The 17,375-nt window shown below is 40.0% G+C and overlaps 1 protein-coding gene across 8 annotated transcripts in view; it reads right to left on the bottom strand.

Annotated features, from left to right (window-relative positions):
- The window catches only part of LOC308187861 (cilia- and flagella-associated protein 47-like), a 307,333-nt gene extending 299,756 nt beyond the window's left edge, over positions 1-7,577 (bottom strand). For all 8 annotated transcript variants that reach the window (XR_013944960.1, XM_080576253.1, XM_080576256.1 and 5 more), the window contains exons 1-2: positions 6,999-7,577; positions 3,853-4,004 (exon numbers count right to left, since the gene is read on the bottom strand). Coding sequence is in view for 7 of the 8 variants with exons in the window: in XM_080576253.1 (XP_080432379.1) it covers positions 3,853-4,004; positions 6,999-7,160 (314 nt within the window). In the remaining variant the exon portion in view is untranslated. The remainder of the gene's footprint in view (positions 1-3,852; positions 4,005-6,998) is intronic.
- Between the last annotated feature and the right edge of the window lie 9,798 nt (positions 7,578-17,375).

Genomic DNA, 17,375 nt, shown 5'->3' with positions numbered 1-17,375 from the left:
TTGTGTTCAAAATGAATTAGGATTTTACATGGGCATAGACGTCCACCTCCTCTTAACCAAAAATAGGAACATGCAGGAGCAATTGCATCTCGTGGTCCGTACTAAGTGCTGTACCGAAGACGAACAGAAGGAAGACAGCCTCCTTGGCCAAGCTGGGTGGACCCTACCCATAAAAGCTCTTTCACCAAGTACAGGAGCAAGCAAGTGGGAGGTGGTGGGAAGGAAAGGACATTGGGGGGGATCAAAATGAAACAAATGAACTTCCTCTTGGGCAATAACTTGGTTTTAATGCTATTTAATAATTTATTGTAATGCAAAAAAAAATATTGAATTCCTCAAAGGCATGGTTTAAACTGGGGGGGCACCAGGAAAAAAAAGGCACCAGGAAACTGCTGTCAAGATCAGAGCACAATTAAAACTATTTTGAAGACCTGACACGTACCAATTATTTAGACATTCTTCCAAGAATTTTCATAAGAAATATGAAACTAAGTATCTTTCTACTCAAGTCCCAAATATATAACTACCCAAGTAGACAGGAATAAGAATAAATTCTAATGGCAATTCCTAGTAGATAGTGATCCTTCCACAAAAGAGAGAGAGAAGAGTTAAGAGATATACTTTTTTTACACTAATGTTATTATTTAAACATAGGGTGGGGTTATTTTGTGGCTTCTCCGTCTCCCCCTCTCTCTTCAAGATGGAAGTTAGCCTGGAAATGTCTAATTTCAAACATTTTCTAAACATTTTGTTAAAACAAACAAACCCTAATTAATATACTTCAAAGAAAAAGCAAGGATGTGGAGTTTCAGCGAATCATTTACACACACAGACACACTAAAAATCAACCCATAACTCTCTGGTTTGATTGAAACAATCCCAAATCTTGAGTATAAATATTTTCTATTGCTATCAAATATTTACTAAATTTTACTAAATATTTACTAAATTAATTCATTACATCTGTTATTACTGAGCACATCAAGAGTCCATGGCGCTATCAAGATACACTAAGTGCACTGTGTGGTCTCCAAAACTGATAGGAAATACATGAGTGACAAATCAATACGGTTAACCACTGAGCTAGTCACGTGTGCCAGGCAGACACGTAAAAGGTATTTCATTTGCATTTCAAACAACTATGATATTAATTTCACTATTAATTTTCACTAAAGCACAATGGAAATAAAATTATTTTGGTGATATTTTTAACCAAATAAGTAGTTACAAAAATAAGTTAAAAGTTACTGCAGTCTGATGTTGTATGGGAAACAAGCTTTTCCTACATTCTCAGTGAATCGCTTCCCAGACTAATGATTATCTTAAAATGAACAGCAGATGTGATCGAAGGAATTGCACAAATTGTTGGCAAAAAGGATAAATCTCTTCATGCTTTTCTCCTAAACTGGCCGTGAACTTTTCTTTCAATAAGATTCCACGGGCAAAACATGCAGACTCAGGTTTTCTACAAGTTCATAGAGAATTACACATTTGTACGTATGCAGTAATCCATACTGAAATAAAAGGTGAAAAACAACAATTCCAAAGATTGAAAACTGAAAATAAGTGAACAGGTAAGAGAAGTGGCAGACATTGAAAGAGGCCAGTCTAAATAATATCAACAACTTCCAAATATTTTCTATACCATAACATATCTTGGGTTTATGAAATTTCTGAACTAGTTTTCACATACTTTAAAATGTAATTCTTTTTGTTAGATGCGCAAGTACTTTTTGTGCAAGTACTGCCAGTACACAGTCTTAGAGTCATGCACCCTAGAAAATAGAAATAAACACTATATTTGAACCGGCCAAAATCTGTGGCTGATAATTCTGCACATGTCAAAAAAATGCATACAACACAGACATAAATCTAAGTATATCCTTAAAAAAATCAAATTATGTATGCCAACTTGACACTTCAGGAAAAATAGGATGAATGCATATTAAATTATTGATGATATCTCAGCAGAAACAATAAAATGTTATTTAAAATGTAAAAAAAAAAGTTAAAAATTTAATTAGGAAGAACAAACATACTGGAATTATACAACTAATAAAAATAATATATTAATAAATTATACTAATTCCAGTTGGAGGGAAAAAGAGGACAGGACACAACACTGGGACCCTCCAAAACAGAACATGCAAATATTTCCTTTAAAATATTTTTAGTGTATTCCATCAAATTAAAGACTTCTGTGCACATTTCATAGTGATAACTTTATGTTGAAAAAAAAAAAAAAAAAGCTTTTGACTAATACTTTTCAACCAACGAGTTCTTATACTACCTATATTATTTTCTCTAAATGATAAATGGCATATTCAAAACTCTGTAAAGAAAAATATGTTTGGTATTTAGTGACCCTTCAGTGCAATAACTATCATCTATCTGTAAACAACAGGCATGCATGACAAAACTGATTTGGGAGAGGACTGATTTAAAAGTATTAAGTATATTTAGTTTTGTTTTTTACACAGAAAGCTAATAATCAGTTATACCCTATTATTTTTTCCCCTGCAAAAGAATATTAAACACAAGGATTTTAAATACTTAGCTCTCTACTGGAAGTCCTTTCCAGAAAGGAATTGCCAGTAGCTTTATTGTCCAAAGTGAAATCTGTCCAAAGCAGTCAACAATAACTATATAATAAGTTAACAATATAAATAATAATAAAACTTAATTATTAAACTTGATAAGAAGTTAGCAATAACAATAATATTGTAACAATACCAACTTATTTCATTTGATCTCAGGGTATTCTAATATTAAGGCTGATAACAGTAGTATGAACATGACATTTGACCTGTGGCTAAGGAACTGCTAGCCCAGGAAGCAAAAAGTATGCAACTAAAATAAGGTGCTTTTAAGATGAAAAGAGAAAAAGCAAATCAGGGAAAAAAGATCACAACATAACAGATAAATAAAATGACAGAGCAAGTAGTGCCCATCTGAAGGCAAAACCTTATGCATTTCAGGCTAGCATAAGAAGTTTGTGGATTTGTTTTATTTTTTAAAACAACTCATATCGAATAGTCTCCAGGGAAATTCCTTTCCACCTGTAAACGGAATTTCTAATGTTGAGATTTTCATGAAAACTATGATTTGCATTAGTTTATGTAGAGAGGGGATTCACCTATCCTAACTTAGGCACCTGAGAGCTGGACCTGTTGTCATTCTGTTTTTTCTTTATAGACAAGGGAGAGAAAGGTCTTCCAGAACAATTCCATCCCAAATCCTCATCCTCAGATAAATATCTAGCCTAAGTCTGATGAAGTATTATTTAGAAGCTTACCTTTTCCAACCAATATACAGATTATATACAATACACAACATATATGTTTAGACACATAGGTATGCACACAAAAACACATGGACTGATGAAATGATACTTGCACGTGTGACATAAACCATATCTTTAGAATTAAACAAACTGTTCTTCACTATAATCCCAACTGAATACGAACAGTATGTTTGGTTTTTGCTTGTTTAGGTTTTTTATTATTATTATCATTATAAGTGGTGCAATAAGGACAAAAAAAGATTAAAAGTAAATGTCAACTTGTCTAATGCTGGTGTAGAATTAGAAGTCATCAGCATTATCACAACCAATATAGAGTAAAGCAAAAACAAGAACTCAAAGCCTCTATAGGATCTTGGAGCACCACCATCCCAATTGTCTTCTTACCTGTGTACTGTTATAGGAAAAAAAAATTGTAAAGAAACTTGCTATTCATTTTCATTACAGTTGATAGCTTAGTTATGTAGCCATATGTGACAGGTGTTAGCAAATTTTCCACAAGATTAAACTGAAAACAGTAACAGCAAAATATGAACTTTTGACCTCCATACCCAAGCAGGGGGATATCAACTACATCTTCTTCTATTAAAAGAAGTAGTCTGTCTTCGAGATCTTCCTCACTCTCAGGATAATATTCTACAACAGCTTTGACTTGAAGTCCAGGTGCAACAGGCTTTTCTGGATTTTCCACAATCAGTTTAAACTGCAGTGCAAAAAAACCCCAAATATTTAATCAATTTTTCATTTTTAAGATTGAAAAACATATATATATGGTTCATTTTTCAGAGTAACACAGATTGATTTAAAGAATGAAGAAATTCTTCTTCCTACTTATTTATATTGATGTTGTTTTTCCTTTTTCCTTTTTACAGTAAAACAGAAAGGCAGAAAGAATACTAAATCAACGCTTTAATGTAATTTGATGAGTTGACAAAATACTGTTTGTAATCCTTTCAAGAGAGCTCTAGCTTTTGCTGCTGTTGCCATAAACCCTCTGAAGCACCATAAGATAAGGTCAGATACTACTTCATACAGAATCTTTTCAGTATCTGAGAAAGCAAGAAGAATTAAATCTCAGTCCAAAACAGCCTAAGAATAGTCTGTAGACCTGACCTACACTCAGCTGGATTCAAATGAAAGTATCACTATACATTGAAAAAATCTTCCTGAAGGGCCCATGGCCCATGCACCTCTAATTCTTTGGGTGGAGGGGGAAGGAGGCTGAAGCATGAAAGGAAAAGAACAGAAGCAGCTGATGCAAAGTACTTTTCTCCTCCCTCAAAAAAAAAAAAAAAAAAAGTAGTCTGGATTTGTTGCTGTCTGTATGCATCTGATAATATCCAGCACCACCACATCTTTCCTTGAGCAGAGGACACACGAGCAACCTACAAGCATGTAGAAAGAGTCCCACAGCTACCACGTTCCTAAGAAAGCTTCGTAGCAAGATCAAGAGATTCTCCGATGCCTCGGTATCCTTACAACTCACGTCACTCTATGCATAACAGGCTTCTGCTGTGTATGTCCAGTTTAATAAATGTTTATTTCTGAAACAGTCATCCCAGTATTCTTGAAGTCTTCTGTACTATCTTTACTTGGAATATGTAAAGGCAATTTACAACTTGTTGATTCCTTTAAAATTTCCCTAGCAGTATAAATACTCAACTAAAGGAAATGTGTTATGTAATATGCATCAAGATTATGGGGCTGATTTTGAAATGGCAGCCAGTAATCATGCTTTGATTTTGAAGTGTGCAAAGACTTCTCTAAAATGAATTAACAGCCGTGCATATTCATTCTGTATAAGGGAAAATTAATATTTTGGAATAACAATTTTTTAATGAAACCTACAGAAAACTGCTCTGTGAGCTGAATTCCTTGAAATGCATTTTTCAGCTGTGCACTGTGGCAGCTCAGCTAATTTTCAGTTCTCACACTCTACAAATGGAACGCTTCAGAAAACTTACCACCAAGTCACCCATTTCAGAGCCACGTACTCACAGAGAGCAGCACCAGGTCTGGGAATGAAAGAGCAGCACAACAGAAGCTCCTGGAACTACACACCTAAAGTGGAGTCTTGTCCCCTAGCTCTCACATTGGGCATCTCATGCACACTGGCATGAAAATATTCAGACTAAGTCAGGAGATACTTTTTTTTTTTTTTGCTCACAGTCACCATCCTCATAAATTATGATCGAGTAACCTTTTCTCTTCTAAAACTGACAGCGCCCTTCCGCTTCTGAAGCACGTGAGAAATTGACAAGGCTGATGAAAACTAACAAAACCCAGAATAAGCACAGCCCTACCAAATGAAGCACTCTCAACAGCTCCCAACTCATCCCGAAATGCTTCACTGACAGTGTCATAAAAATTAGGCTGTCACATCACGTACTTTCCAAAATTTAGGGAGGGATAAAATGCATGTCGTCTTCACAACTCTTCCCCTTATAAACAAAGGCTGATTATAGGGAGAGTGAAAGTATCCAAGGTATCTGAATCGTCTCACAGTTACATTGATGACTAACTTGGAAAGTGCTGCCTCATGGCGCTAGTTGCTATGATCGCAAAGCAACATCTGCTTCTGTTCAACCCCAATGCCAGCCCAACACTTTGGTCCTAATTCTGAGGTAATTAGCGGATAAAAAAGGTAGTTGGATGAAGGACCAATATAAAGCTACTAACCACGGCTGGGTTTTACAGAGCCCACACAGGTTGCCTCCCAAGAGCTAACCTGGTTAGAAGTGGAAAGATTGAAAAAGGCTGGCATTGCAATTTCCAGAACTAATCAGGCGAATACAGAATCATGCCATCACGAGAAAAAAATAAAATAAAAATCCCTTTTCAGAGAAAGCCTTCCACGAGCAAGCACTGCGAACGGACTGCTCTCAGGAAACTTAGAAGAGTACAATACAGAAATATCAAGCTACCATCAGTACTATGAAGTCCTGGCAGAAACAATTGCAAAAGCTGTGACCTGCAGCTGATCTGGAACACCTCACAGATTTGGTGTTCACACCACCGCAAGACGGCCCATTTCTGCAGCGCCCTCCTCAAAACAAGGAAAACACCTGCTGCTTGCAGGGTTACGTTTCCGGAAAGTGCAAAGCCAGGCAGCAAAGTCAAGTGGGAGCTGTTACCATGCAGAACTTGATACACTATGACACACGAGAAAGCTAAATCACTTCTGTTGGAGGGATGGCTTTAACAAACAAGTTAGCCCGCGAATTGCTCTCGGTCCCCGGAAAACACTGAACGGGGGAGGCTCGAGTCCGTTTCACTCTGACTTTCGGGCTTCAGCTGAGCAGCCCCACGGGAAGCCCTGCCCGAGGTCGCTTCCCAGGCGTTACCAGAACGACACCCAGCCTTCCTCACGAGGAGCAACAGGTGAACCAGGACACCGGCTGCCTCCTCCGGATCCGTCACGGGGCTTAACTCAGACAACTTGGGCTCCAGGAGCTGTCTCCCCTTCCTTCCCGTTCATCCAGTTACCCAGCTACTTTAAACACAGTGACACGCTTTCATGGGGGGGTTGAACCCGAGGAGCGCAAGGGGCCCCGGGCGGGTCCCCCCGAGGCTCTCCCCCCACCCAGCCGCGCCGGCGGAGCCGCAGAGGCACCGCGCCGACGGCTGGCCGGCGACAGCCCGGGGCTGCGAGGCGGGCGGCCCCCCGCGGCCGCTCCGCTCCCCTCCCGCCCCTCACCTGGGGCCGGCGCGGCGGCAGCAGCCGGAGGCGGCAGCTCCCGGCGCGCAGGTTGCGGACGCTGAGCGCGGCGCGGTAGCGGCGCCCCGGCAGCGCGGCCCCGAAGCGCAGCAGGGCCGGGGCGATGCGCACCCCCAGCACGTCCCGCCGCCCGCCCGGCATGGCGGCCGCCGCCGCTGCCTGGAGACGGTCGTTAAGCGGCGGACGCGGAGCGCTGGTCGGTGCAGGGCGCGCGGTGAGGCCGGCGCGAAGCCAGCGCTTGGGCAGGCAGCGGCCCGTGCGGCTCTTGGCTTCGACGCGGCTGAGGAGAGGAGGGGGAGCAGCAGGCACGCAAAACCTCAAACCTCAGTCGTGATTAACGCCAAAGGTTTTGCCTCGGGTTGCATCAACCCCTGAAAGCGCAGGGGGACTCGAGCTATTTCTATTGTAGATGTTAAGTGCGAGATCCTTAAAAATTCAAGTGACAGCCACCCAGCTGTGGATCAGTGAAGAAAGAACGGCAGTACGACATTACAAGGACTTCAAGTAAAATAAAGGAATCTGAAGGGAGTTCTATGGGACGGCTACTTGTAGTGGGTTTACATGACAAGGTTTGGGGGGGGGGGTGGGAGGTCACACATAGGAGTGGCTTCTGCGAGAAGAATCCAGAAGGTGCCCCATGTTAGCCATGTTAGCCAGGCCAATAAGCGATATTGTTTGCGCCTCTGGGAGAGCATATTTAAGACAGGGCAAAAAACTGCTGGGGAACAGCAGCTGGGGGAGGGAGAGGAGTGAGCACCAGCCCTGCAGCCCCCCAGGTGAGTGCAGCAGGAGGGCAGGAGGTGCTCCAGGCAGGCAGCAGCAGTTCCCCTGCGGGCTGTGCAGGGAGAGGCCCCCGGTGGAGCAGGCTGTCCCCCTGCAGCCCATGGGTCCCACACGGAGCAGATCTCCACGCTGCAGCCCGTGGAGGAGCCCACGTGGAGCAGGTGGATGTGGCCTGGAGGAGGCTGCGGCCCATGGAGAGCCCCCGCAGGAGCAGGCCCCGGGCCGGAGCTGCAGCCCGTGGAGAGGAGCCCACGCAGGAGCAGGGGGTCTGGGGGGAGCTGCCGCCCGCCCGTGGGGGACCCGTGCTGGAGCAGTTTGCTCCTGGGGGATGGATGGACCCCGTGGTACGGAGCCGTGTGGGAGCAGTGCTGGAAGAGCTGCTGCCTGTGGGCAGCCCCCGCAGGCTCAGTTCGGGAAGGACGGCATCCCGTGGGAGGGACCCCGCGTGGAGCAGGGGCAGGGAGGGACCGTGAGGGAGCGGCGGAGACGAAGTGTTGGGGACAGACCTCGACTCCCATTCCCCCATTCCCCCATTCCCCTGCACTGCTCTTGGGGGGAGGAGGTTGAAAAGGGTGGATGGGGGGAAGGCGGTTTTTTTGTTTGTTTGTTTTTGTTTGTTTGTTTGTTTTTCCTTTGTTTCCCACTTCTCTAGCTTGTTAGTAATAGTCAATAAATCATACTGTCTCCTTAGTCTGAGTCTGTTCTGCCTATCACAATAATTGTTGAGCGATCTCCCCATCCTTATGTCAGTCCTTGAGCCCTTTGCATAGTATTTTCTCCCCCTTCCCCTTTGAGGAGGAGGAGTGAGAGAGTGGCTGAGGTGGAACGCGGCTGCCCACCTGAGTAAAACCACCACACAACCTGAGTCTATTTTAGGGTAACATGATTCTATTTAAGTGACAAAAAAAATAATTAAAAGAGAAGATTACCTTATCAAAGAGTTAAAGTCCCTCTGCCTTTTCACTGGAGAACTGAGAACACTCCTACATAGTTTATCTGATCCTTGAATCAATTCTGGGGCAAAGTCAAGGGACACAGGGTCATATCTAAGAAATATCTGATCTAAATGAAGAGAAGCCTTTGAGATTTTATACAGATATTATTAAGGTACTAAAAAGTCACAAGCTCATTTGTTTATCTTACTTCAGGTTATTTCTCAATTTTTACATTAAAGTAAGATGGAAATGTTCTGTCTTTCTGATCACACTTCCTGATACTTCAAAATAATTAAATTCATGAGGGAAAGACTGGCTAATTCAGGGAAACTGGCAAACATATCACTTGTTATACAGTACTTCACAGACAAGTTGTCATTCACAAACTTTTTTTTTCCATTCTACTGAGAATGGTAGCAACAATTAGTATTATAGCAAAAATATTAGAAAAAATAAATTGGTTATGGTTTTTCATATCACTTGAGCCCTTCCTTGCTGGAGTACAAGAGGACCCTTGGAAGATTCTTGCCTTCTCTGCTCTTTCTGACCTTACTGGGACCTACTTGCCCATCTGCCCTCTAGACAGGTGGCTAGCCTTCATTCTGCTAACTTATCTCCACATGGTGCTGCACGCTAAACCTGACCTGTGAAACAATCTGGTGTAAAAGCACTTATACATGAACCTTTTTTGTTGTTTTATTTTCACTGGCGGAGGGCTGTCTTTAGGCAAGATAACTTCACAGCTTCAGTTTAGACAGTTGAAACAGTGCTGTTGACAGGGTGCTAACAGTGAGTGGGGGCTGGAACAAGCAGCAGTCAGAAATCTTTAAAACCATGTCTATAATAAAAGGATTTGTAGCAAAGAACACTGCCATTACTTCATTGGATTTGGTGTATATATGTACATACAAACTTTTTTTTAATCCATTTAACTGATTTTTAACAGATTTTAATTGTGATTTATCTTGTTTATAGAGGCCAAGTTTGGCATTAAAAGAGTCCTGATCTCATTGAAATAGTTTGGCAGGCTCTCTTCCTCTGCTGCAAGCCATTATATTCAAATGCTTGCTATTCCATCATTATGATATCCTATTATGGAACAACATTAGATAATGGACTCTGTTCCTTCCCTTCCTCACCTCACACTGTCTTCATATAATTGTATTAGTCACCAAATAGTCAGCACCAAAGAGAAAACTTATATAAAGGAATAGACATACTTTGTTTGATGACAGAATCTTTTATACGTAGTGCAAGGTATGTATATTCTTTCTCCTTTATCACTAGATCATATATCACTAGACAGGGCAACACTGAGTAACTATCTTTCTGCAGAAATTTACACTATTTTACTATTTTATTAACATTAGAAGTATCAGATGATGAATTTTAAAGCTTCACATCAAACATTGAATTGGGTCATAGTTTTCAGAATAAAAAGTATAATCTTATAAATCACCACACCTGAACTTCTGAGCCATTTCCAATTTTATAAGCCAGACCTTCCAGACCTGAAACCTGTTCGACTCTTTTCTGATCTGATTCTCCTCCTGTGTTCTAGGTAGAAAACCAGAACATCATTAGTTCTTTGCAGCTAATAGACAAGGCTAATTTGTTTGAAATCGCTCCCAGCTTGGTCAGATCTGTCCTAGGGCCACGGCCAGTGTAAAAACAGATGCACAATCAGAAAAACATTGTGAGTCTGTTCTCCTCTTCTGTGCACATTAGAAAATAGCTAGAACTGAGACTCTGGTCATATATGCCTATGTTCTAAATGCAGGTCAAAGATGCACTTGTGCACCAACCAAATCATCTATTAGATCAGAAGTAGCTCTCACTCAGCTAGGCATGTCTAAAAACACAGACAAATCCCTTCAGAAAGTGTTCAGTGTAGAGGTTAGAAAAAGGGGCAGTTAACGTGATTATAAGGGCGGTCTGTTTGACAGTAATTGAGCAACAAGAAGTCACAGTGATACCTGAGATAATTAAACTAATTGGAACAAACTATCACTCATACACTCATACTTCATTGCTGGAATCTGAATCCAGGGGAACTGTGATTTCAACTGTGAATGCTGACCTATTTATTGTACTTCAGAAGGAATAAATATATTTGGGTTATCCTGAAGTAAAATAGAGACACTTACTGGTAAAACAAATTAAGTGTGTGTATTTTCATATCAGCTTTTAGGAGTCAGAAACAGATGAAGTCCAAATAATGATGAATAATGAGATATATTCCTTTGCATTTAATCTTGCAAATTGCTGTGCTTAATGGAAAATGAGAATGTTCAAAATGACAGATTTGGGCTCTAATTCTCTCTAAAGGTCTCTTCACTAAACAGAAAATTCTTTGAGAAGCAGAACTAATGAAAATTTTATTGGGTTTTTCTGCTCAATGATACCATCAGTCCTTGCAAAACGTGTAAGAATTGCCGATCTCTGAGACCTCTGTCCTTCTCAGATTGGATCAAAAGGAACACAACCAAAATTATAGAAAAAAGGAAGCAACAGAAGGACTGTCAGTTAGACAAGGCAATCATAAATGTCTGCACTATTTTTTTTTTAAGAGTTAGTAGAAATTGCCAAATGAAAAGCCTGTATCATAAATACGTATAGTCTGCATGATTTGGCAATATGGTTTAAGGCTCAGAGAGCCACACAATGAGCTATTAAAAGTATCTGTAGAGCAGAAACAGTGTATCAGTGTAATCCTTCAATTCAGTTAAATAGCTTCATTAAGAGAGAAGTCATAGCACTATGGTAATATGACAGTAGTGATTTGGGGATCAAGGCTAGTACCTGTACAGTGCTGAGATCAACTTTTTGATCTCATGATATGGCAGCAGTTCTTTTAAAAATTTCATCACTGTACTCTATAACAAAGCATAAATGTGCCCTCTGTTTCCTGCATTCTGATCCAATGGAAATGCTTTCTGCATTTGCTATCTTTTAGTCACAATGTGTGAAAACATCCTTGTTCGTGAAAAATTTAGTAACTCTAAAAGCATCTATATCCATTCACGGATTTCAAGTGTTAGGCAAATATAAAAACTGCTAAACTAAAATCACTGAACAAGACTGAGCAGCAAGATCAAAAAAGATGTTTCTGAGCTGGGCCGGTCATCTCAAATCAAAACAGAATATAGCTATGGAGAAACCGTTGGATAATAGGACAATGAAAATAAGGGATAGTTCTGAAAGTCTCTTGTATAAATCAGAGGTTCCTTAGCAGCTGTCTGTGGCTTTAAAAAACTCCTATAAAAAAAATGAGATTTACCATGTCAAACTAGACAAGAAGCCTTTTCAGGGTGATATCAAGATGTCAACAGCTATTGGCATCAATGAATCAATGCGAAATTTCCACGTGACTAAGACACAATTTCCCAAATTTACTAATCATCAAATTCATACTGCCATGCTTCACTGACATAAAATTGATGTCTATTCTAAGCTTTCGCTATGGTTAGGGAAGAGAGATAAGTACCTCCCGAGGATGATCACCACCACTACTACCACCACCCTTACATAGCTGTTTGAAATAGAATTCCATATATCACATTGATTTTATGCAGGTCTTCTGCTCTCTAGTTACTTCAACACTTTTGAGAAACTCTTTCTTTGGCAGTAATGATAAAATTATTGAAGAGCATGTCAAGATCTTAGTGAATTTATTCTCTTTTGCCTGAAGGCTGAAAATTAATGCCTAACCATTTTGTGGTACAATTCCAGGTATCTTTATTATACATGTATCTTTTACATCTTACATGCAATTTATCCAACTTATGTCCCTAGAATCCAAGTGCTTAGTAAGATAAATTAAATCTGCACTGCGATTGTCTGGAGTGTTGTTCACTCCCTCTTTTCCTTTTTGTTAGGTACTCAGCTTTCTGAGCTGCTTGATGCTTTTATTTCCTTGGCTTCACTTACAGTTGGAAACCATTACCAGACAGATATGTCTATATACTTTAAAAGCAATCAGGCTGTGGTTCAATATAAGCTTCTACAGTTACTCATCGCATTATCAATCCACTTTGCCTGAAAGAAACTAGCCTTAGTCGTCATGAATGTCATCACAGTTTGTTGTTGCATTATCCTAGGAGAGCTCATTTGTCTTCATAAGTTACGGGTGAAAGGATGCTACCCAATTTAGCTGGGTCCTCATCCACTGATGCCTTAAAGATCAATAGTGAGGCTTCAGAACTGTATTAAATTGGAATTAGGATAGAACATATCTTGCAAAGTATAGAAGATACATACTCTGGGGAATTCATGTTACTCAGTTAATGATGCATTGCATCAACAATGCTTTCTTCTATGAATTTTACACTATTTGGTGTTTTTTTTTTTACTTCTTATTTTAGGTTTTCTTCCCATACTAAGAAAAAATGGTGAAACATGGACATTCAGTTGACCTTTAATCTTTCACTCATTATTTATATATATATTTATCCTAATAATTCTTTGTAAGCTTAGTTTCTTGTTTATCCTTTTTTTTTCTTTCCAGTTGAGGGTCTCTCCATACTATTTGTTTTCCCTTTCATAGTCACCCACTGCTTTTAAATGCTGCTGTCTACCTGTAAATCTACCTATAGATATTTGTCTTAATACAGTTTAATATCCTGTTTTGATATGTTGCATAAAGCAAACATTACATTGACGTCTCCTCACTGACATCCATTTCTCTTCTCGACTGGTCATACCAACATAGAGTTTCCACGTATCTTCAGCTCCCCCTTTCAATGTGCAATTCTTTCACCTTATCTACACTTCATTTCACTGTAATGTGGCCTAATTTATCAGCCATAGATATAGCATATTTATCCGTTATGGTAGGATTAGTTATGCTTGTATTTCAGGCTACATATGATAGATATTTTGCACTTTCTAGTGTTTCCTAGCAATAGTGACAAACATTTAATATAACAGGGAAAAAAATGATAGTCTTGCAGTTAAGACCCTCATTGAGACTCAAGAGCTGAAATCATATTCCATTAGGCATCTATACAGTAAGCAACAAAATTGCATCTGTCAGTGCTGTAAGACAACAACAGAAACAAGAAATGTTTCTGAAACCAATGTTTCTGAAATCAAAGCAATTATCCACCAGAAACAGAGGTCAGCAGTATTACAAGTCTTGAAGGCTATTCACACAGAACTAATAATTGGGGGAAATACTGAGAGCCAAATCTCATTTCTTAGGCACCTATTATTTTTTGTTAACTGAAGAGGGCTCCATGTTCCTAAAATTACAGTGTTTGCAACCCTTCTTGTTGCAAAATATCATAAATTAATTCATAGCTGGAACAAGTTCATGTGTGAGCTTCCACTGCTGCAAAAACATCCATCACCCTCTCTGTAACAACTATTACCTTACCAGCTTGCCAAAGGTTCTCTGAAAAGTGGGTGCAAATGAAAGCTAAGCAGCACAGGCTAAATACTGTAAATGTCAGAATAATAGAAAACATCAGAAAGGCATTGCCTGATCATGCGACTGCACATGCATTCTGTAGTTGAAATGACAGTCCCCAGCAGCAAAGAGTGCAGCAATTTTATGGCAGTGCAGCAGGTGGTGCTCCAGCAGCCCCTGTTTCCCAGAGCACACATTGAGGAGCACTCTTTTCCAGCAGTAGCCCTCAGTGGCTAACTTCTCTGCATCCCTGTACTGCCCCAACAGAGGTTATTCTTTAAACTAAAAGAGGGTAGATTTAGGTTAGATGTGTGGAAGAAATTCTTTACTGAGAGGGTGGTGAGGCACTGGGACAGGTTGCCCAGAGAAGCTGTGGATGCCCCATCCCTGGAGGTGTTCAAAGCCAGGCTGGATGGGGCTTTGGGCAACCTGGTCTGGTGGGAGGTGTCCCTGCCAATGACAGGGGAGTTGGAACCAGGTGATGTTTAAGGTTTCTTTTAACCCCAACCATTCCATGATTCTGTGATTCTTGACAGTGGATCACGTTCAAAATATTGAGCAGGCCATGATGAATTTGTATTTCTACTTAGTATCTTGTAAAATGTATATTCCTAAAATTCTATTTGCATTTACAGTGAAAATTAAAATATATTGAATTGACAGTCTCATACAGAATTATTTCTTCCACCCAAATGGAGAACCATTCTCCTCCAAAAGCATATCTATGTGCAAGCAAATTTCTCACTTTCAGGGAGAATGTATGATTGTGTTAGCATCATTTGGACCTTGCATAGCATCCTCCTGCAGGTCAGAAAGTTCAGTGTGAGTAGCAACAGATTGCATTTTGGGTATCCAAGAGGTTCCCAAAACTTCGTGGTTGCTTTATGGTAACTGCATATGTCTATATATCTGAGCTTTTACTGCACAGACATTGAGTGAAAAAATAAAATAAAACGTATAATGAAATCATTTGCATGAGTGGTAGGAATTCCCAGGAAATATTAAAAAAAATAAAATCCTACCAGACTTCTTAAATAAACTTAGGGTAGATGAGTACAATCTGACGTACAGAAGAGAGATGTTTCCAATTAGAGAAAAAAAATCCCATTTAAGGGATTTAATGTAATTTGGCAAACTGTGATATGCTTTAATCGTCCCTTATTGAACCTGTTACAGAGAGAAAATAGAGCATCTTTCAGCAGCCTGCTGAAAGTGGGCCCATTTCTGCTCTCATGGCTCCTACTTCATGGCAGTGCGGCAGGGGATGGTTCTGCTCTGGGAGGGAAGAGGAGGGAGGGAAGTTGGAATGGGGATGAGGAAAGGCAAAGACAAATGACTTTGTTCCTGCTGGACATGCAGCCGGGCGGAGTTTGCGACTGAACACTTGTTCCTATACACTGTGAGCTATTGTGCTATGAACAAGCATACCACAATACCAAGTGATTCAGGTTCTGGACACCGGTGGACATTTCGCTGCTGGAAAGTTGTAAAATTAGTCACTTGTTCAGCTGCAAGAACAACAGTATTAAAATGTTTCATCTTATAAAAACTAGTCCCAGAATAAAAAACTAAAAACTGCGCCTGATCTCCAATTCAAGCTGAACTTCCAGAGCTTGAACTTGAAGATGGTTACAGGATTTGCCCTTTTTCTATACAGTTTCCAGAAGGACAAGATATAATTCTTTCATCAAATGGCACAAATGTGGAACTAAATTGTCACATCGGCTTCAGATTATCTAGGCCAATTTCATCTTTAGGGAGCATATTCTTCACTGATGAAGAAGAAGAAAACAGGCAAGGAAGAAGAAGAGCTGAAGTGGGAATTTACAGGAAGAGCGTAAGCTATGGCTTTGCTCCTCTGTGACTTCAGGGCTGTTTTTGTTAGTGGCAAGGAAACTCGTGCATGCCTAGACAGAAGGAAAAATGACCAGGGATACAGATATTCTTAAAGAACAAGATAGGTGTATGGACTAGAGTGTACTAACAACCCCGTATTTTGGTGCAGGAAAAACCAGGAACTAGCCCACTTCTTTTGCTACAATACTGGAATCTGCTGAGGTGAAGGTACATCTGGGTGCATTCTCAATAGTTATAGCTGTTGTATAGTTTGCAACCGAACACATCAAATTAGAGCTACTGAAGGAGTTACTGTCCTCAGTAGGACTGGACTGTGAAAGCCCTATCCTGATGTATATTTTACTGTAACTGGAGTAGAAGAGTCAAAACATTATGACTGGTGTCTTCCCAAACCCTGTGTTACCCACAGAGAGAAGCATATGCAGAAGGTGCTATTGAAATTAGTCTTTAAAAAAAGACATTACTTTCAACAAACAAAAAAAATAACCAAGTAAAGCTAGATGTAATTTTCACATTAATACAAAATCCCTTTGATTCCTGCATCTGTCAAGCTTTCTGAAAACTCTTTTAGAGATGGATAGAACTGATCTGTAGCTGGCTGGATTCAAGGTGGATGTTTCTTCTGTATATCTGCAAATGTCTTGCAGCCAAGAAAGATTTGATTATTTCAAAGAAAAAAAAAGAATATTTAATTTTAAGGAACCTCCTAAAATAGATTTCCTTGCCACAAAAGCTCTCTTTTGACTCCCAACTGTGAACACAGCAGGGAAACATCTACCTACAGCTGCCCTGCATATAGCTTGTGTTAGCATAACTCACCCACATCAACAAAAGCATACCAAACTATTTCCAAGGCTTTTGCCTTGTGCTGGCATTGTGCCATCCAGGAGTACCAGCAAAAAGGAAAAATTCCTTTAAGTGACATTCAGAGGCTCTGCAATGATGCAAGTCTATCTTACCACTTCAAATTCAGTGATGCAACCTGAGTTTACGTTAATTAAATTCCAAGGATTCAGCCAATTTAAAGCTTTTGGACAATGACAATTATTTGAAAACATTCCTACGGGTTTATTTTCTTCATCTATATGTTTGCTATCCCATCTCATTCAAAGCAGACAGGACTGGTTTACTTCTCTCTTCTGGAAATTTGCACTAGGAACCATTGTTAGAATCAGAATTCTTATCTAAGAGTATGATGAAAAATATTGCACTCCACGTTGGAAATTGGAGAGGAAAATGTTCATGTGTACATAAGAATTGTACTCATAGAGCTGATTACACCTGTTCTTATACCTTAACAGATGCTTACACCTTTTAAGGGAAAACTTTGAACCTGAGAAGCAACAAGTAGTTTCTACGTTTCTCTTGGGG

The sequence above is a fragment of the Anser brachyrhynchus genome (assembly GCF_964034855.1).
Source record: "Anser brachyrhynchus genome assembly, chromosome: 1".
NCBI lineage: Eukaryota > Metazoa > Chordata > Aves > Anseriformes > Anatidae > Anser > Anser brachyrhynchus.
Note: the sequence above shows the minus strand (reverse complement) of the source record. Positions and strands in the feature narration are given on the sequence as shown.